Here is a 21,128-nt window from a genome sequence, read left to right as displayed (position 1 = left end):
GCTGCCGGAGCCGCGTTCCCGCTACCGCCGGCCGGGGAAGGCGAGGGAAGGAAGGGAGAGGAAGGTGCGCATCCCCCGCCGCCGCCCGGCTCCAGCTCCGGCCGCCCCGTCCCGCCGGCAGCGCGGCCCCATCAGGTGCGCGGCGAAGCGGCGGAGCCGCGGGCACACGGCGGTCCCGGGGCGGGGGACGCGGGGGGCCCCGGTGCCGCCCCCCGCCCGCACTCACGGCGGCCGGCGGCTGCTCCGGCAGTTCGCACTGCCCGCTCTCATCGCCGCCGCCGCCGCTCGCCGCGCCGCGCAGCAAATCACGGCGGCGCCGGCCCCCGGGCCGCCCCGCGCCCGCGTCAGGCCGCCCCCACCCACCCACCGACCGGCGGCCGCCCCCGCCCGCCGCGCTGAGTGCGGGCGCCCCCGCCCGGGCCCGCCCCGCGCGCCCCGCACCTTGCGGGCGGCGGCGGCGGCTGGACAGCGCTGCCGACAACAAACATGGAGGAGCCGGAGGCGGCGGCGAGCCCGGCACCCGGAAGCCCGGCGGCACCGGGAGCGGCCCCGCGGAGCGGCCCCGGGCCGCGGCGCGGCTGCCCCGGGCCCGCCGCGAGCGGGGCTGCGCGCCCCGACGGGCGGCGCCCCCGCCAGACAAAGCCGCCCCCGCGCCGGGCGGACCCGGCCCCGGGCTGGAGACGGTGAAAACCAACCTCGGAGCCCGGTTTGGGGTCCGGATTCCGACCGGGAGCTGCGGTGCTCGTGACATGATGTGACACCGAGCACGTTGTCGCCTCGACGAAGCCGGTTTGTCCTCCTTTCCCCCCTGCCCCCCCGGTAAAATACTGACGCCGTGACGGCGCCACTTGTGTGTAGGGATGTGGCGGGTGCCCGCACCCCAGGACGGGCCGTGGGGCTCTGTCCCCTTCGGGAAGGGAGCGAAACGCGCGGTGAGACGCCAGCCACACCGTGACACCGACAGCAGCACCAGGCGGCGGCAGGAGCAGCGGGCCACGCGCGGAGGGAGCACTGCGTGCCCCGAGCATCCGAGGAGTGCCTCAGCTCCTTGGCGTGCCCGCGCCCGGCGCACCCTGTGCAATCCTCGGGAGGGGCAGGGTGGCAGCCGCACGGCTCTGCCTTCTTCCCTCCCTCTCTGCTGCGCCCGTGGACCGACACAGCCAGCGCAGGGCCGGTGTCTTCAGCTAAAACAACAAACACGGACGGCATTAGTACAAAGATACCCTTGGGGTAAAGCAGCGCAAATGTAATCTAAGGAGAACGTTATGGGGAAGTGTGTTTATAATTATAATGGGATTTAATGTACTTTGGGACCAGATGATAGCAGTCATTTAACGAGAACAGCCTAATAACGGAGGCCTCACGATGCACGGCGGCGCTGCGCGGGTTATTAGACGCGTGTGATAACGCCGTGCTCGCCGTACTATAGTTAAGGGTAAGGCATCAGCTTACTCCTATTTTTTCGGGGGTTATAACTCTGCTGCTGTAATTGGCAGAGAGCAGGGATGTGCCGCACAGGCAGCCAGCGTGCCTGCTGGATGGGGGTTTTTAATTGTCTCAAACTGCTTGAGTTCCTCCCTCTTCCAGACTTTAAAATCCAAACAGCTGAGAGGAGGAAATGGTGAGACACTGTGGTTTCAGGTGTTTGTTTACCCTTCTCTAACTTTTAAAAGGCTTGATTTCAGGACTGAAATTTTGCAGGCAGTTACGGGTATGTTTTTAGTATAGCTCACATGAAATTAAGCTGCATGAGTCCCATTAGCAATAATGGAAATCCCACGGCTAAATTCCCAGGCAGCATCCTGAAAATTAACCCCCAGTCCTTCCTGTCAACTGGTGCATTGCACTTTTTCTTGCTTCTCTAATACATATAGTAAAAGCTACTGAATTGTTTAAGACACCAACTTGCCACAGCTGCTGTTTGCTGAAGACCAGCTTGGTGACCCTGAGCAGGGACACCCAACATGCCCTGGCACTGGGGCTGCCCAGCACCTGCAGGCCACAGGTGAGGCCCACAGAGATGCTTGGAAAGCTACAGCCATGGCCTTCAGGGTCATTTCCCCATGTGCTGGCATGGGAGTCAATCCCTCGTCACTCCTCCTCAGTACCTTCCATTTCCCTCCCATCTCTCCCCATCAGTTTCCAATTTATTTACTTTTCTGATCTTAATCCCCACCTTGTAGTGTAACGTGTTTATTAGAAAGGCACCAGCAGCTAAATGAAGCCAAGCTGGGCTCCGTGTTAAGTAGCAGTCACGCCCAAGTGCCTCTCCATGTGCCATTACTCCGAGTGATTGAGGCAATTTCTTCCTCCGCCACGAGTTTCACTTGTAAATCTCTCAACCAGATACGGTGCAATGATGTGCTGCCTGGTGTGATTATTATTAACCTCCAGCATTAAACCTGAGTCGGTGGTTCCTCAGGAAGGGCCTTCTGTGTGAGAACCAGGTGAAGCATGGACATCCTTCCCAGGAAAATCTGGGATCTATTCAGATCCCTCAGACCTATCAGTTACTTGGACAGGGAGACACGAATGTTTGCTTCTCCCGGGGAAATACCCTGGCCAGCAGCACCAGGTCTGTGGGGAGACAAGGACTGGGCAATGTGCAGCCCGTATTTTGAGGGATAGTGGCAAGGGCAGCCTTGGGATGCTTCTCCAAGAGGCAGCTAGTGTGTGGAGAGGAGAGTAAAACTGAGCAGTCTCCACAATTACAGTAAGAAAGGAAATTCCTTGTTCAGGATGCTTAGTCCACAAAAAACATTCTGGGAGACAACTTCAGCCAGAAGGTGCCCCAGCATCACCCACCCTGTATGAATGGAAAGGGAAGAGGAGCAGCTCCTCTCCATCATGCCCAAAACAACAGCTTCTCCCACTCTGTGCAAACGCCCTTTCCCATCACACACACTCCTCCAGTGCTGTTAGACACATAATCTCCCATTCCACCCCAGACAGGCACGCAAGGACACGGCTCTGACTTCCCCAGCTTGCTAGGCCCTGACTTCAGCTGTGCCCACCCCAGCTCTGCCCCTGGACTGAGCTGCCCCCTGTTCTCCCTGCTCCTGCCGAGAACCTTCAGGGTGGGGGACAGGCACATTCCCATGTTTTCCTAGGACTAGTTGTGTTTTGCTTTTGATGTATTTGGAGTTTTCTAGTATACTGAGTTTTCCAGCGCTGATGGTGCAGAGCTGAATTATGAAACACTGGAGTAAAGATGCTGTACAAAATAAGATCTGTTTCAAAATAACTTCCAAAAACTGATTTTTGATCTCACCCCAGACCCTGAGAAAAGTTCACAGCTCCTGAGCTGTGTGTGTGCACGCTCCCAGGAGCAGGATTCTCCAGGCACTTTTGCTTTGCTGGGAGCCGGGACAGAGCGCGCTGCTCTGCTTTGGTGCGCGGCAAGCTGACAGCTTATGAAAAGATGATTAAATGTGTTAGACTTCATTTAAAAAAAAGCCTAAACACACAAAGCTGTTTGCAAGGGGGAGGGCGGAAGCCCCAGGAAAGCTGCTCAGCGTGCAGCCATGGTGCATTAAGCTTCCTCTGAACCCCAGTGATGAGCACCAGGCTCTGTCCGAGCGCAGACACCGGAGCCGTGCGCGTTGTGGCAGCCCAGGAGCGGAGGGGCTGGGAACAGACCCCTCATTGTGCCCATGTGTGCTGCACAAGGGCAACCTGAGAGTCACGCAAGGACGCAACTGATCGGGGTGGTGGGATACGGGTTATCCACCTTGCAGTTGGTCCCAAGGTAAGTTATTTTTGGAGCTCGGCGGTAGCCAGCCCGAGGGAGCTGCGCAGGGCTGCTTGCTGCTGTGGGAAAGGAGACCCGCACAACCTGGTAGTTCGGACAGAGCTGAGCAGACACGTGTCACACTGCAGAAACACTGCCAGCCTCCCGGCCCTGCTGGATGTGGGATGCTGCCCGGCCACGCTCGAGCACGTGGCAGCAGTGACGAGGACCATGGTGTCACCGGCTGCTGCACCCCGCGCCCCAGAACCCTCCCTGCTCAGAAGAACTGCTCCAGGTTACAGCTGCACTCGCATTTAGGCATCACGGAATCCATGCCATCCCACGGAAGGAGTGGATCAGGATCCCTCGGGGAGTGTTGAGAGGTGGGCTGTGACGCACAGAACACAACTGCCAGGAGATACAGCTCATGGGTTTCCAGGAGCTTTGTCCCTCCGTCCCCCCCCTCCCTGTGCTAGGTTATGGATGCTGCAGCCCTAAGACAATGAGGCTAATTAGTGGCTTAGGGCCCTGAGCCTGCCGGGGCTGGAGGATGAGCTGAGCGGTGACTCAGGAGGGCGGCAGCCCGGGCCAGCCTTCCCGCATTCCTCCCCTAAATCCCCCACACAAAGGGGAATTTAGCCACAGTGACTCAGCGAAGGAGCACAAACTTTACAGCCGGGCTTCGAGTGGCGTGTTTATGTATTCCCCCCCAGCAACACGCTGCTGGGCTTGTAATTAAATAAAAATGTCTCCCTCTAGCAGGCTGTGACCCAACCATCAGTACAGGACCTATTTTTAGTGTTACCCTTGGTACGTATTCAAGAGAGCTTGAGCCAGAGGTAGCAACTTATGAAGCCATAATAAGTGGGAGGGAGTTAGCCTTGTTTAATTTACTGTGTAATTATTTTTCCTCTTTTTCTCTTCTCTTAACCTGACATACTTGATTGCCTTGCACGGGACAAGGAAAGAAATGTGCCGAGGCATTAAATGTCAGCCCCAAATTCATGGTGCTGTGGAGGCTGCATGTGTGTTCGGTAAAGTTCATCCCAAAAAAAAGTCATTTAAATAGAGCAGAATCTACACCAGGACCTCAGCAAAGCACTTCTGGGGGCTTGTTCTGCCTCCCAAAACAGGGGATGCTCTAGTGAGGGATTGTGTTCCAGTTTCATCCTGCTTTTCCTGTCTTACTTTGGTTTTGACTCTCCTCAGGAAGGATACAGCACTGGGGAAGGAGATGTTCTTTGTCTGTCCAGACACCATTTGTGCTGGTTAGTCCCCTCAGGGGTGGGGTACAGGGATGTACCTCCACCCAGGGCTGTTCCTTCTCCAGGAGGATCACATCCACGTTTAGACATCAATAAGAATTCCAGGTGAGTTAAATACTCATTGCATGCTTTTCTGAGCACAAGAGCAATAATTAAAACTCCCTTCCTTTAACAGGATGGTTTCCAAGTGCCCCTGAATGGCTTTAGAGTTGTGAACCAAAAAGTTCACAGGATCACAAGCAGCATTCTCAGTCTCACTGGAAGCAGCCAGTTTCCAGTTTCTGTGCTCTCATGATGCTCAAGTTCATTTACTGGAGGAAGCAAGCCACATCCTGAATCCCAGAGACTCAGTAAGCACCTCCAGCCCTCATTCCATCTTTCCTCTCTAGCAGCACACCACGTCCCATTTCCAGCTGCACATTTCTCTGCTCTCCCTTTCCAGGCAAGAGGATATTTATATGTATTTATGTGCTCCGTGTGCGCACAGAGAACACGTTACTGCTTCTGACAGGACAAACAAAAGCCCACACTCAGGGAAAAGACTTCCCCCCCTCCTCTCCCTGCTCTTAACATATCTCTACATTAAATATTCACACAAAATGCCTTCACAGCTGGGGAAACTTCTGCCAAAGGGGCTCCTCCTCCTCCACCCCTTTTTTGCACCAGGACAAAAAGATCGAGTGGCTGCATCACACATGGCACAGACCTCATTTCTGAGATGCTCGAGCTGCATAATGATGGTATTTTAGGCTCAGATTAAATTCCTGTTCATCTCTTCCATCATTCCTAAGAGCCCTCTAAACTGTACAACTCCTGAATGTACAAGAGAGGCAGAACGAAGTCTGAGGCTAAATGTTTTGGTCTAGGTTCAAGGTTAGATATTAACTGATTTTATTTTCTTAATAATTGCCAGAAGATACAATAAAGCCCTGGTATCTTATCTGGTCACAGATTCCTCAGTGACCAAATCAGATAACATTGGTGCAGCAAGGCAGCTCACAGTCCGCCCTTTCAGGGTGGATATTGATGAATCCTTCCCAAAGGTCATGAGGAATTGGTGTATTCCAGCCTGGTCACGGTGCACGCATCCACGGCCACCAGTGCCACGGCCACGGCCAGGCTGGCAGCGGGAGGCGAGTGCCCTTGGACCGTGCAGCGTTCAGGCTGGAGGAGCTTGGCAGGGTCCCCCTTCGGCCAGGGCACATTCCTAGCTGGAACAGCTCGATCAGCCTCCCAGGAATGAAAGTAAACACTCCTGCAAAGTCATTCCTGGATAAGACCTATCTGCCCCGGGCCAGAGGCTCCACGTGTCCCTGCCAGGGATGCAAAGGGGGAGGCAGCAGAGTGTGTGACATGGCTGTCACCGGGGTGCAGCCGCTGCCACCACCCCCAGCTCCTCTCCAGGTATTCATTCCCTTTGGAACCCAGTCCATTCTTTCTCACTGGTGTGCCTCTGCTGCCACAGGTGCTACAGCCTTTGGTTGAGAAATGCCAATTCCGCCACAAATGGACAGCAGTGCTACTTGTGCCTGAAACTTGTCTTTCTGACCCATTTCTGGAAATTCAGAGGTTATCAAGGGATACTCTAACAGGATCACAAAGCCTGGTTTAATCTGTGCTTTTAGTACTACTCTGATTTAAGTTGCACTTTGCCAAAATCACCCTTTGGATGTGTTTTTTCTAGGAGAATCCACTCACAGAATAAGAATGGAGAAGTACCTTTTCCTTGTTGGCCACACAGTGCCCAAGATGAGTCCGAGTCCCTGTGACCTGAAATGCTGTCCCTGGCTCTCGTAATCCTAATCCTGCTGAAAATAGGAACGGAGTGTGGTGTACCCAGTGGAACGCTCAGCCTGGGCTGTAACAGGTCCTGATCCCCTCCCGAGAGCACTGAACTAACTGCAGCTAGGATTTTCCCCTTTCCAGGGTCAGAATGCCTAACTTCATGTTCTGTCACTGGGGTCCCAACGAGCTGTTTGTACTGGTGAAGCTTCACCCCCTGCACACACAGAAATGCACGCTGTCTCCTCTGCAGAGCAGCAATCACTGCTGCACGCTCACTGGCACGCCGGGTGCCTCGGTGCAGTGCCCAGTGCTGAAGTCTGGGCAGCAGCAAAGGATGGCACTGGATAATTAATCCTATCCCCAAGAGCTGCATACACCAAAGAGCCGGTGCCATCAGATGAAATAAAAGTCAAGAGGCATAAATGCAGCAGGATTAGATGGAGGTGGGTCCTTCCTGTTGGTGCTCCAGCACTGTCGGTGCGCAGAGGGAGCGAGGGGAAGGAAAGGAGATGAGTGAGCACGCTGCCTGCTGCAAATATTGACAGAACCATTATGGGCATGTATAAAACTCCCATTTGCGTGATGCAAGCGGGATAGTCTTTGAATACTTCTGTCTCGAGGAATTCTTTATTTTGCCATAGAAGAAAAATGTTTTCATATTCTCTCCTGCCGTGCAGACCTGCAGCCCGGCGAGCCCTTTTGCCCTTGAGAGCCATAACATTATTTGTTAACATCTTTATGATGCCAAATGGTCTGTGCTAGAACGGGTGCCATTCTTTAGCTGGGAAACCATATGGCATGCCGAGTAATAAATAAGGTATTGTGATAGTTAATGAACCTAATTGCCAGCAAAGGCTTTAATACAGGGAATGTGCTGCTGAGAATTTAGCACCACATTAGAGATGCAGCAGAGCTCCTCTGACTTCTGAGGCTTAATTTAAGTTCTATATTGCAAACTCCAGAAAATAATTCCAAACCCTCCTGCTGGAAAAGCAACCTGCTGGTAGACTGTGATTATACTGAATTACTAAAATCGCAATCAATTTTATACACTCTGTTAACCCTTGCTGGGGAACTTGGCTCTCCAGGAGTGTAGGGGATGCCACTCTGAAGAGGTTCCAGAGCCAAGTGAGTTGGAGCACCATGGTTATCATCCTCACCATGACTAGTCCTCTCCCCTGTCATCTCCCTCTTCTGGGAAACACACCTTTCCCTGGCCCATCTGCCTCCCAACTAAGCTGACTGTGGGCAAAGCTGAGAAGAAAAGCCACCGCTATTTCTCTGTGACCAACCAAATAACTGCTGTTCCTGCGTCATGGTGACACAGCATGGCAGAAAGTGCTGCTGCTGCCACTGCCTCGTGGCTCCTGGGAAATGCTCCTGTGGGCAGAGCAGCGTAAGCAAACCTAAAAACACAGTTAAACTTGCTTTTACTCCCTCAGCCCTCTGAGTGGGGAGAGTCTTCTGGCCTAAAGAATCCCTGGCACTGCTAGACTGTGAATGTGACCACAAGAGCCCCTTCAGTCCAGAACACCCTGGCATCACCCGCACCTGCAGAGATGCCAAGATGCCTCTGGTGCATCCTGGGGTGGAGAGGCCACTGGTTCTTTGTGGGGTCTTTTAGAGCAGCAAGCAGGGATTCCCAGCACCAAGTATTTCCTGTTAGGCAGCTGTGCAGCATGCAGAAATCCTCAGAAAGACAAGGAGGATATGGTGTTGGAGGGCTATTTTCAAAACCTGCAGCAGTCCCAGTTGCAAACATGGACCTGCTATCCCATGGGAAAGGATGTCCCCTGCCACAGGTCAGAGCTGTGCTGCAGCATGCCTGCACCTTCTCTGAGGACTGCTCCAAGTGCTCATCAGCACTGGAAACTTTTGGGCTCTACACCCTGAAATCGGCTCTTTCTGTAGGAAAAGCTGCCTCTTTTCGGGGATTCATCCTTTCCAGAGGCCACTCTCCACGGGGAGACGCGCAGCACTTGGGGAAGAGCAGCGCTGCTCCTCCGGCGCGGGCAGGGGAGGTTATTGGCTTCCTCCCTGCTCTGATTGCGCTCGGCTGCCCGGCAGTCACGTCCCGCCGCTGCCGGGCAGCCCGGCCCTGCCGGCGGCGCATCCCGGCTGGAAGCACCGCCAGGGACGGCAGCACGGTTCCCTGGGGCGGCTGCCCCTCTCCGCCCCTTCGCGCTGCTGCAGCTGGTCCTTGGCCGCCTGCGGACCTCTCTGCCCTGGCCTTGGGGCAGGCGGCCCCGGCTCCGGGTGTGCCACGGGGACCCGGGGCCGGGGGTGCGGGACCAGCGCTCGGCGGCAGCATCGGACGGGCAGGGAGGCGAGATAAAGAGCGGCGCGGGGCGGATTTAATACTGTACATAAATACACTTTACAATCTGGAGAAGGCTCAGTGCTAAGAGGAAGCCATTGGAATATTTTATCGTGATGCAGATCGAGTGAAAAGACTGTGAATAAATAAAAGGGAAGATAATTATTTGATGGAGTTCTCTTAGGATATGCCACAGCGGGGAATACTTACAGAGAATACATATTACTAGAGAGACTCAGCTATTCAAGCATCAAACCAACCCATAAATTGTCAGAGGAGAAAATTGGAGGAGAGGAATGGATGGGGGTTTGGGCACCGGTCTCATCAGTAACGCCGGGTTGCGCTTTCCACCTTCCCCATCGCAATTCCCCCTGCCCGAGGAGTCACAGCCCTGAAAAAGGAAAGGCTGCCTCCCATAAACGTCTTTCAGGAATTACGGCCGAGCCACTACAGTACGGAGATGGGGTCGTTTATCTCCGCGCCATCTGCACGGGCTCGCCGGGCCGGGTGCGCCGCCTGCTCCCGGGAAGCCTCGTCTCTCCTGCGCTTCTGCAGAGCCCGGAGTGATGGCTTGTCCCGAACGATCCGAGCTCTCCAGGCACCACGCTCCTGTGGCCAAGCACACCCTCCAAGGCTGGCATTCACATCGCCCCGTTTCGGAGGGAACCCCTGCACGGGAAGGGGGTCCCGGCTCCGGGACCAGGCTGCTGCATCCCCAGGCGGCATTTCCCAGAACCTTCTCCCTCGAGCTGCCAGACAACTGCCGAGTCCCAGGCTCTGCCATGCTGGAATCCCTCGACCTCCCCTCTCGCCCGCTGCCAAGCCAGGGCTCTCCAGAAGAGGCACTTTGCCAAGCCGAAGAATGCTGCGCGCTGCCGCAGCTCTGCTCGGAGCGATGCTCCCCGTTTCCCTGAGGTCAGAGTGCTTCCTAGAGGCGAGAGAGAGCCCGGCGCTCCCGGGCACAGCTCGCACCAGCCCTGCTGCCCACCCCCGGCGCCGGACACTGCTCCCGGGTCACAATCCCTCGGCAATTCTATAGAGATGGCACAGACAAAACCGAAACCGTGCTGATACAGGGCCCTTGGACGATAGCTTCTTGTACAGCTCGTTTAATACGGTACCACGCCTGTACTTTTCTCTTTTCCCCCACCATTTTTGGCCCTGCTCCCTGCCAAAGCGCCCCCACACGCATCCTTTCCCTCCTGGAGGCCGGTGGGACAGCAGTGAATGCCGGAGGAGCCGGGGAGCGCCCGCTCCTGCAGCGCCTCCCATGCCCACGCCTGGCGCCAGGACCGGCCCTGGGTAGCTGCGAGCATTCACAGCCTCTCCTGACGGGCGATGCCATTAGCTCTGAACAGCTCCCGTCTCTGGGACTGAAGGAAACCTTCGGTTCCTTCATGGGGATGGTGCAAGCGACAGCCTGCGGTTCAAAGTGGCAGCCTCAGGTAATTAGCAGAGGTGCTCATTATTTTAAGCGAGGCTTCCCACTGCTTCTAGAGCCCTGAGCAGGAGCAAAGCTGGTCTCGAGCACGGGCTACCTTTAAGCCTGGCTCAGACAACACAATCAAAGGCAGCCTGACAGCGGCAGGTCTCCCTCCCTCCGCCTGCCAGAAGGGAATTGCTCAGTCACCTGCACCCAGAATAGGACTTTGTCCCTGTTCCTGTCATTAATTTATCGCCTGTGAATTAGTGGGGCTCCAGAGACGCACAGAGCCCACCTGTTCCCTCTCCTGGCTCTGACATTTGGAGCCTCGTCGGCAGGTACCGGCGCTGGCAAATGGCCCCATAAAGCATCCGGCACCGCGGCGCTGCCAGCGTGTGCCGGCTCCCCTCCCTCCTGCAGGCTGAGGGAGCACCAGTGGGGCCGGACACAGGCAGCCGAGGCTTTTTTCCATAGATCTCATTTTTCCCTGGAAAAGGTGCTTTAATGCAGTGGTGGGATGCCCAAAGGGATGAGACAAAGCACCCCGCTTTTGGTAACGGGGCAGGGCACACGCAGAGCGGGATAAACAGCAGCCCCCATCCTGGGTCACCCTTTCAACAGAGGTCATTCTCACCCCAGTATCACTCCATTTATCCCAAACGCTCAGCGCTGCTGTAATCGCTGCCATTCTGGACTCCAAACAAATCGGCCCCAAACGCTTTTCTGTTTTGTTAAAAGGGGACGGGAGGAGGGCGGTTTTAAAGCCGCCGTCGCCGTAATGCAAGGAAATTACCATGTAGGATGCAGGGGCCTGAAAGCTGCGGTTAATATCCCACACCTTTCCGAATCCTTTGTGTCACGACAGTCCCAGAATAACGGTGGCTGGCTGGGTCTGCAGCAGGAGCACCCACTCCTCCCCTTAGGGCCACCACCGGTGCAGGGGGGCCAAGTGCCCTGTCCCGTTCCCAGAGCCCCGGGAGGACCAGCAGCACACAGAACCCTGCTCTGCCTCCGCCTCCAGCTTTTGGCTTGGCTGCTGAGGAACAAAGGCACTGGCACCTGGTGTCCACAAACCTGGCTGGCTCTGTTCACGGACACCTGAGCCTGCGTCAAGCACAGCACTTCTCCAAAGTGTCCCAAAAAATGGACAGTAGGGTAAAAGAGCTCCCCAGTGTTCCCATGGCAATAAAAACTACGGTGTGGTTAGAAACAACCCACCCATGTCAGACCTAAACCCACAGGAACCTCAACATTTGACCCCTTTATTTTTCACTCTTAATACAGGGAGAGCAGAGACTCCGTGTAAATCACAGGAAAAGAAAGTTTTTTACAAATAACCTGCAAACAACCCAGAGGAGAGGAAAGTCTCCACCTAAGACAGCCTTTGCTCTAAGGCTCCACAATGGCAGTGCCTGAGGCCACCCAGCACAGAGCCCCAGCTCACACAGAGCCCTCCACGGCCACCTCCCAGAGCCACGGGGATGTGCAGCTGGTGCTGGAGTGCCCTGCCTGAGTGACCTGCTGCTGCCAGAGCTCTTCTGCAGAGGACAGACAGAGCTTTGGGATGAATCATACCACGATATGTAGGCAAAGTCCCATTAATGGAACCACTCGGAGGCACTGCAGCTCCTAGTCAAGTACTGGGAGCTGGAAGCCATATTTATGAGTGAGATATATCCGCAGAGGGAGCAATAAACTGCAAAGCAAAGTATGAAGGTTTGCAGCAAACGCTGTAAAGTTTTACACTCCCGAAAACTGGGAATAAAAGATGTACCCATTTAAAGCAGAGTGGATGGAAGGGGTTTGCACAGGACTATAAAACAGCCTTATAACAGTTAATTGCTACTTTCTTGTTGCAGCCCAGAGAAAAGAACGGCTTAAATCCCTGTTGGAGAGTGGGAGCACAGAAAGGAGAGTGAGAAGCAGGGAGAGGAGCGCAGGGAACGGGAACCTTTTGTTTGGGATCCTCTACAGCACGCAAAGAGACGCCTTTTGTTCCCAGCAGCACTGGGCTGCTCCCGCTCCCCTCCTTGGGCAGAGCCTCTGGGGAGCCAGGCCTGGGGCAGGGGCCCAACAGCATGGCCAGCTGTTAATTACACATCCCTTAACTAAGATCCCATTGATGCCCATGCAACACTCAGCCAAACATCTGACCTGGGAGGAAAGGGCACAGCAGCGGGTGCATTCCTCTGACTCTGACAGGAACCTTGAAGCACAGCATTTCTGACCTCAGAAATACAGGGGAAAACTCTAAATGTTTTCTGCAACCACCAAAAGAACCAGCTGCCTTCAACCAACCCCCACAAAAGCACCCTCAAAGAACACCCATCCTTACCAGAGCACCTCCCCAGGCCAGTGTTCCACCACACAAGCTGCCTGCTTCCAAACCTCCTCTGGGATGACAACAGGAGCCATACTCGGGCAGAGGCCATGTAGAGCCCAAGCCAGCAAAGCCCTGAGGTGCTGCAAACACCAAAATCCCACCCCTCTCCAGCTCCCTCTGCCCTTTATAATCTCCCAGCTGCTGCACAGGTGAGGGGACAAGACCAAGGTGCTCCCCCATAGGCTGGGAGAGCTCCCTTCCTCCCTCCCCAGCCCTCTGCAGGTGCTGCTCATTTTTCCTGTGGTTTTCCCTCCCTGCAGTGGCAGATTTTGTGCGATACCCAGGAAAGCAGAGCCGTGCATTCCTCCCTATAAACACTGAGATGCTGTTTCCACCCATCAGAGCAGCACTTAGGGGGAGATGACAATGGAGCTCGTGCAGCCCTAATCACACACTTTGATTGAAATAAGAGTACGAGGGGAAATGGAAATCAGATGTCGAGCCAAGCTCTCATGGAGATGGGAAGCTGCAGCGTCAGAGCCATTCTGGGCGCTGCCACAGGGGCTGGCTCTTTGGGCTGACCTAATCGTGGCCTTCTAGTGCCTGAAGGGAGCCTATGCAGAGTTTCTACTCTTTGCAGCCTGGAGTGACAGGACAAGGGAGAAAGGCTTCACACTGACAGAGTAGGTTAGATTAGGTATTAGGAAGAAATCTTTCCCTGTGAGAGTGGGCAGGCCCTGGCACAGGCTGCCCAGAGAAGCTGTGGCTGCCCCTGGATCCCTGGAAGTGTCCAAGGCCAGGTTGGATGGGGCTTGGAGCAGCCTGGTCTGGTGGAAGGTGTCCCTGCCATGGCAGGCCAATCCCAGGACATCCTACCATTCTATGATTCCCAGGACCAGGCAGTGCCAGGCTGGCAGTGAGGGCAGTAAGCCTTGCCAGCTCGGAGATCCTCTGCCACTCCTGCTCAGAGGCTTCTGGGTGCTGACAGTTCGTGCTTTTATTCCCAGATTATGTCATTCAGTGACAAAATGAGGCTCTAAGGATGGAAAGCCATGCACTGCACTTAGAAATACCCCTGGGTCAGCTTGCCTGGCCAGCAAGGCTCTCGCAGGGCCCTGTGTCCCAGTGCTGCAGTAGCAGGGAGCACTGATCGTTGATTTTCCTGTCAGAAGAAAACCTCTTTTTCATGTTCATCTTTCTAGCTGACGTCCTTTTTACGCCTCACACGCTCAGCAGAGGGTTTGGCAGCAGCAGGTCTGGCTCGGTGAGGGGGTTTGTAAAGCAAACGCACCTTGGATCTACACTCGCACTTATTAGTTGGACGATGATGCCGCAGCTCCTCTGCTGTCACTCCTAACGATGGATCCTTAAGAAAGCAAAGGCCAATTATACAGATTTGGAGTCGGTAATGAGCCTCGAGCCGTTTGATCGTTCCGGCTCCAGCCGGGCGAGCGGCAGGAGCTCGGGCAGCCGCGGCGAGCAGCGCGGGGCTCTGCTGCCTCTGCGCGGCCGCGCCGGCGAAGCAGCGGCCCCGCGGGGCCCAGCCCGGCTGCCGGGGCCGCAGACCCGAGCTGCTCCCCAGAAACACGGGAGCAGGCGAACACGGGAGCAGGCGAACACGGGAGCAGGCGTAGGCGCTGTGAGGAGGGCTGACGGTGCCGGGCTGCGCGGCACGGCCGGGGCGAGCAGCGGAGCCGGCTCCCGGCAGGTGGGAGCGCCGGCTCTCTTCGCGGGGACGGAGTTTTACCAGCAGGACTTCGACCCTTGGGAGGATTGGAAAGAGTTTCACAGCACGAGGAGCAGCCGGGGAGGGGCAAGCGCGTTCACGATGCAGAACTCGAGGATGCTGCAAAGAATGTTCTGCTCAGTGAGCAGCCCCGAGGCGTTCGGAGCTGTGGGATGGCACCGCTCCTGGGCTGCCCCGCAGGAGCGAGCCGAGCGAGGCACAGACACACTCCTGCCCCGTCAGGGACACACTCCTGCCCTGTGAGGGACACAGCTGCCCTGTGAGGGACACTCCTGCCCCGTCAGGGACACTCCTGCCCCATCAGGGACACTCCTGCCCTGTGAGGGACACTCCTGCCCCGTCAGGGACACTCCTGCCCCGTCAGGGACACACTCCTGCCCTGTGAGGGACACTCCTGCCCCGTCAGGGACACACCTGCCCTGTCAGGGACACTCCTGCCCTGTGAGGGACACTCCTGCCCCGTCAGGGACACACCTGCCCTGTCAGGGACACTCCTGCCCCGTCAGGGACACACCTGCCCTGCGAGGGACACACCTGCCCTGTCAAGGACACTCCTGCCCTGTCAGGGACACTCCTGCCCTGCGAGGGACACTCCTGCCCCGTCAGGGACACTCCTGCCCCGTCAGGGACACTCCTGCCCCATCAGGGACACTCCTGCCCCGTCAGGGACACATCTGCCCCGTCAGGGACACTCCTGCCCTGTCAGGGACACATCTGCCCTGTCAGGGACACTCCTGCCCCGTCAGGGACACACCTGCCCTGTCAAGGACACTCCTGCCCTGTCAGGGACACACCTGCCCTGTCAAGGACACTCCTGCCCTGTCAGGGACACAGCTGCCCTGTCAAGGACACTCCTGCCCCGTCAGGGACCCCTGTGCCCAGGCGGACAGGGAACTGCCGCTGGAGCTGTGCCACAGCTCGAAGCACCATGGAGCCCAGCGGGGCCAGGGAGCGAGGGGACAGTGCCACCGCCCCAGGAGCTGGCACTGCCCTGCCACAGGCTCTGCACCCGCTGCAGGAGCTGCCCCTGGGCCGGGCTGCGGCCAGAGAGCCCTGGCACTGGGATATGGGCTGTGCCACGGCTCTGTGGCACTTGGGGTCACATCCCTGCGTTAGGGGAACACAGCCTGAGGGGCTCCGGGGGGTTTCTGCCATGGGGCAGTTCCCATCCTCACCGGGACGGTTTGTCCCCACTCTGCAGCAGGTGGGCTGAGAGGTGATAGCTTGGGAGACATCGGCTGTGGTCTCAGCATCTCGCAGCTCCTGTCTGCTCGTGACCACTTCCAGGAGATCATCACCTCCTGACCAGAACTGCTGGGAGCTGGAGAATGGAGCAGGAGCTTTCCACTGGGAGCCAGCGGTGAAATATGTCTGTGAGCTGGGAGGGGACAGGAGAGGCTGGTGTCCTACTGCCTGTCACTGCCCAGGCACAGCCCAGGGGGCCACAGATGCTAAATATCCACAGAATGAGTCTTCATCTACTTTTACATTTTCTTGCCAGGGAGAAATGGGCAGAAAAGCAGGAGAAACTGAGGAAGAAGCTGAAGCAAAAAAAAACCCAAAAAAACTAACCCAAATAAACCCTCCAAAAATGTACCCCACCAAGCCTCTTCTGTGGTTGAAACTGGCAAGTGGAATTAGTTGAAATCTCAGCAATATTTCCAAGTGCTCATTAAGAGTGAAAACAGGCAAAGAACAGGCTTTTCCTTGCAAAGCAAAAGTTTTCTGGTTTTCCACTTTGCTCCTTTGAAGAGCAAAAAGAGCACAAAATAGCAACACAAACAAGCCAAGAGAACCCCAAGAGCACCTCTGATACACCTGACGTGGCTCCTGCTCTCCCACCGTGCATTTTTCAAGCCTGGGCTGGGCGAGGCTGTGCTGGGCAATGCCAGAGCCCAGCAGCTCCTGCCGTGGCACGTGGAACGAGCCAGGATGGCACGGGCACCCCGCGCTCCCAGCCAGGCCCGGGGGACCCAGCCAGGGAAAACAGGCAGAGCGGAGCCAACGGGGCTCCGGGGAAATTAAGGCAAAGTGGAAGTCCTGGCAAAGCGAGGTAGTAATTCCCTTTCTGAGCGAGTGACTGTTTGGAATTTAACCAGGCGAACGCGATTAAGCCAAATGGATATAAATTCTAGGTGCGGCGGCAAGTAATGAAGTGGAGAAAATGAACAGCACCCAATTAACAAGGAAATCGGATCTGCTGCAACGCGAGGGGATCTAATAAAAAATGAAGGCTCAACTGCCCCTTTCAAAATTTTTCCAGATGGAGAACACCCGTTTTACGTCGAGCATCTTCTGGGATACCCAGGGGATTGCAGCAGCTGGGGAGAGCCAGGGATGCTTTCCAAAGTCCTTGGAGAAGTGAACGCCTGGGAAGTGAACGTGCCTGCCTCCGTTCCTGTTCCTGCTCCCATGTTCCCACTGCCCCATTCCCATTCCCATTCCCATTCCCACTGCCCCGTTCCCGTTCTCCCGTTCCCACTGCCCTGTTCCCGTTCCCATTGCTCCATTCCTGTTCCCCGTTCCCATTCCCGTTCCCATTTCCCCGTTCCCATTCCCGTTCCCATTTCCCCGCTCCCGTTCCCATTCCCGTTCCCATTTCCCCGCTCCCATTCCCGTTCCCATTCCCCCGTTCCCGTTCCCATTCCCGTTCCCATTTCCCCGTTCCCATTCCCGTTCCATTTCCCCGCTCCCATTCCCGTTCCCATTTCCCCGTTCCCATTCCCATTCCCATTCCCGTTCCCATTCCCGTTCCCATTTCCCCGTTCCCATTCCCGTTCCCATTCCCGTTCCATTTCCCCGCTCCCATTCCCGTTCCCATTTCCCCGTTCCCATTCCCATTCCCATTCCCGTTCCCATTCCCCCGTTCCCATTTCCCCGTTCCCATTCCCGTTCCCATTCCCGTTCCCATTTCCCCGTTCCCATTCCCATTTCCCCGTTCCCATTCCCGTTCCCATTTCCCCGTTCCCATTTCCCCGTTCCCATTCCCATTTCCCCGTTCCCATTCCCGTTCCCATTCCCGTTCCCATTTCCCCGTTCCCATTCCCCCGTTCCCATTCCCGTTCCCATTTCCCCGTTCCCATTCCCGTTCCCATTTCCCCGTTCCCATTCCCCCGTTCCCATTCCCGTTCCCATTCCCCCGTTCCCATTCCCCCGTTCCCATTCCCGTTCCCATTCCCGTTCCCATTCCCGTTTCCCCGTTCCCATTCCCCCGTTCCCATTCCCGTTCCCATTTCCCCATTTCCCCGCTCCCATTCCCCCGTTCCCATTCCCGTTCCCATTCCCGTTCCCATTCCCCCGTTCCCATTCCCGTTCCCATTGCCCCGTTCCCATTCCCGTTCCCATTTCCCCGTTCCCATGTTCCCCGTTCCCATTCCCGTTCCCATTTCCCCGTTCCCATTTCCCCGTTCCCATTCCCGTTCCCATTTCCCCGTTCCCATTTCCCCGTTCCCGTTCCCGTTCCCATTCCCCCGTTCCCATTCCCGTTCCCATTTCCCCGTTCCCATTCCCCCGTTCCCATTCCCGTTCCCATTTCCCCGTTCCCATGTTCCCCGTTCCCATTCCCGTTCCCATTCCCCCGTTCCCATTTCCGTTCCCATTTCCCCGTTCCCATTCCCGTTCCCATTTCCCCGTTCCCATTCCCCCGTTCCCATTCCCCCGTTCCCATGTTCCCGTCCCCCTGGCCCCGCCCCGCCGGAAGGGGCGGGCGCGGCCCGCGCGTGCGGTGACGTCACGCCCCGCGCGGGGCGGGGGGAGCAGCGGCCGGGCGCGCGCGCGCTCGGATCCCGGCGCGGCCATGGGGGCAGCGGCTGCCGAGGCGAACCGGACGCTGTTCGTGGGGAACCTGGACCCCAAGGTCACCGAGGAGCTCATCTTCGAGCTCTTCCACCAGGTACGCCCGGCGCCCGCGCGGCCTGCACCGGGGGAGGGCGCGGCGGGAGGGCCGCGGCCGCCATGGCCGGCGGGGCTACGGCGGCCGCCGCGGGACACGGTTCGGCGCGGCGCACGTGCTCGGCGGCGGCCGCTCCCGCCCGGTGCTTGCCTAACGCCTTCGCTCCCGGGGCCAGGCGGGCCCCGTGATCACCGTGAAGATCCCGAAGGACCGGGACGGGCGGCCCAAGCAGTTCGCCTTCGTCAATTTCAAGCACGAGGAGTCGGTGCCGTACGGGCTGCGGCTGCTCAACGGGATCAAGCTGTACGGGCGGCCCATGCGCATCCAGTTCCGATCAGGTACCGCAGGCTGTTCACCGCTTTCTAGAGGGAACGTGAGCTGCAGTCATGGTTATTCGGGTAGATTGCAGGAGCCTCTCTCCAGAGGTCCCTCATCTGCCAGCTCTGCTCCCCTCGCACCCTCCTGTCCCTCACAGCCGATGTGACCCCTTGGCTGAGCCTTCTCTGTGGGTTCTTATTGGTTATTCCTGCAGCACCTCTAAGATCTCTTCTAAATTATCACATGAGCATTAAAAATTGCATCTGATAGTGGTTAAATGAGGCACACTGGCTACAATATCTCTGCCCTTTGAGGTGGGAATTTAGGCAGTTGCAGTGCTTTACTTTGGTAACTGGACCATGTGCTTTTGCAGATCACTGATGAAACTTGAGACCCAATTAAATGTGTGGAAACTTGAGAGCCAATTCAAAATGGGTTGATTTTCTGCAAGTTCACTTCACACCCGAGTTCCTTAACTGGTATTTGTGGGTCTCCTGAAATATTTGTCTCTCCCCAGGGAGCAGCCATGCAGCCCAGGATATCAATCCATCCTGTTCCCAGCTCGGAGCTGCTGGCACCAACCCTCCTGGGATGCCTCATCCAGCATCCAACTGCAGCAGGTACGAGTCTCGCCAGCACGGGAGCGTGCAGTGCAGACAGACATTGCACGGTTCACTGTGTTCCTGGCTACTTCCAAGTGCAGTTTGGTGCTTCCTTCCTGTGGAGGGAACACCAGTGGGATGCAGATGCCCCTCGGAGTGCAGCAGTTTAAGGCTGAAACTGCTGATGTGTTTTCCCTGCAGGTATGAGAGGGTTCCAGATGGCATGGCCGCTCCGGGGTACCCGCCGAGCCTGCAGAGACAAGCGGTGGTACGTGCACGCACTCACGGGCTCAGCTTGTGGGAGCGTATTTTTGGAGTGCTGGAACTACAGTTCCAGAAGATTGGAAGCTCCTGGGACAGAGGGGGCCGGCTGGGAGGGCTGTGGGTGACACAAAGGTTCTGTTCCGTTCTGGAATTTGCAGCGTGGATTAGCGGGCAGCGAGCGTGCCCAAGCAAGCGTCCCTCTCCCTCTTTCCCTTCCAGATGAACAGTGCGGCTCGGCAGCAGCCCCAGTTCGGGGGCAAATACGAGCAGCCCGGCTTTGCCCCTCCCGGCTACCCCCACTCCTTCCACGCTCTGCCGGGCTCCCCAGGGCCGCGGCGGCCGGAGGGGCCGGCGCCGCGCAAGGGCCGGCTGGGCGCCCACCCCTACTCCCCGGACGGCCGCCACTTCGGCCGCGAGCGCTTCGGCGACCCCGACTACGGCCGCGGCAAGCGTGACGAGTACGGCTTCGAGGAGCGGGGCCACGAGGCCGAGCACCACTACCGGGGCGGGCGCGAGGAGCACTACGACGACAGGCACCGCGACAGCTGGAGCTACGAGTACCGCAGGGAGAGCTACAGAGAGCCCAAGTGGCACTCGGCGCGGCATTGATGGACTCGAGGGCAAAGGAACGTTGTTTCTTACTCAGTACATGTATAAACCCCCCCAAAAAAACCCCGGTGAAGACACCTTTCAGTGTGATTTTAAAAAAAAATACCAGCAGTGCAGTCCTGCCAAACTCTGGTCTCAGTATTAAATGTGTTAACGCACACTTCAGGGCTTTTGACGGGCTAAGAAAGCTGTGGTGAATTCTTGGAGAAGCCACCACTCTGTCCTTGTGTCACAGATAAGTGCTGTTGGTATTGTTTTACAAGGAATGAACATCTGTGTCAGATGAACGGGTCTGGTGTTTTAAGCAGAGCTCAGGTGGGACAGATGCTGCCTGGCATCTGTAACATTCCTCATAATCTTTTTTTATACAGTCACAAAATCACAGGTTGCTCTGGGTTGGTAGCAACCTTAAAGACCACCTCACTCCAACCCCCTGCCACAAGCAGGAACACCTTCCACTGCACCAGGCTGCTCAGAGCCCCATCCAACCTGGCCCTGAACGCTTCCAGTGATGGAGCATCCACAATTTCCATGGGCAACTTGTTACAGTACCTAAGCACCCTCACAGTAAATAATGTTTTCCTGATATGTAATATAAACGTACTCTCTTTCAATTTGAACCCATTCCCTGTTGTCCATTTGAAATATAACAACATTATCTTGGAGAACATTAAAAGTCCCTGGGGAAAGCCCCTGGGAGAACCTCCGCCTTTGAGGCCGGGGCAGCGGAGCTGCTCCGTGGCACCCGTGACGGGAGGCGGGCCGCGGACCACCGCGGACTACATCTCCCAGCAGCCCTTGCGGCGCACCCGATCCCCGTGGAGCCCGGGCGGCGGCGTGGGGGCCGCCGGGA

At 56.8% G+C, this 21,128-nt stretch overlaps 2 protein-coding genes and 1 long non-coding RNA gene across 6 annotated transcripts in view; 1 reads left to right on the top strand and 2 right to left on the bottom strand.

Annotated features, from left to right (window-relative positions):
• The window catches only part of ZBTB16 (zinc finger and BTB domain containing 16), a 54,693-nt gene extending 53,918 nt beyond the window's left edge, over nucleotides 1-775 (bottom strand). Inside the window, exon 1 of one of the 4 annotated variants that reach the window (XM_077788050.1) lies at nucleotides 696-775. The gene's annotated coding sequence lies outside the window, so the exon portion shown is untranslated. Of the gene's footprint in view, nucleotides 1-226; nucleotides 340-695 lie in introns of those variants that run through there. The other 3 variants (XM_077788049.1, XM_021530042.3, XM_021530041.3) reach the window with 3 other exon arrangements.
• A 16,011-nt stretch (nucleotides 776-16,786) lies between these two features.
• LOC116184451 (uncharacterized) lies at nucleotides 16,787-18,516 on the bottom strand. The gene is made up of 2 exons (XR_004149221.2): nucleotides 18,435-18,516; nucleotides 16,787-16,959 (listed from the first exon to the last, which is right to left on the bottom strand). It is a non-coding gene; the product is annotated as an uncharacterized LOC116184451 (long non-coding RNA).
• Nucleotides 18,330-20,889, top strand: RBM7 (RNA binding motif protein 7). Its single transcript, XM_021530038.2, has 5 exons — nucleotides 18,330-18,482; nucleotides 18,658-18,820; nucleotides 19,318-19,420; nucleotides 19,604-19,670; nucleotides 19,886-20,889. The coding sequence occupies exons 1-5, from the start codon at nucleotides 18,387-18,389 to the stop codon at nucleotides 20,273-20,275; spliced, it is 819 nt and encodes a 272-aa protein (XP_021385713.2). The 5' UTR covers nucleotides 18,330-18,386; the 3' UTR covers nucleotides 20,276-20,889.
• The last annotated feature ends 239 nt before the right edge of the window (nucleotides 20,890-21,128 follow it).

The sequence above is a fragment of the Lonchura striata genome, chromosome 23 (assembly GCF_046129695.1).
Source record: "Lonchura striata isolate bLonStr1 chromosome 23, bLonStr1.mat, whole genome shotgun sequence".
NCBI classification, from domain to species: Eukaryota; Metazoa; Chordata; class Aves; order Passeriformes; family Estrildidae; genus Lonchura; species Lonchura striata.
This window is presented reverse-complemented; position numbering and strand designations above follow the sequence as displayed.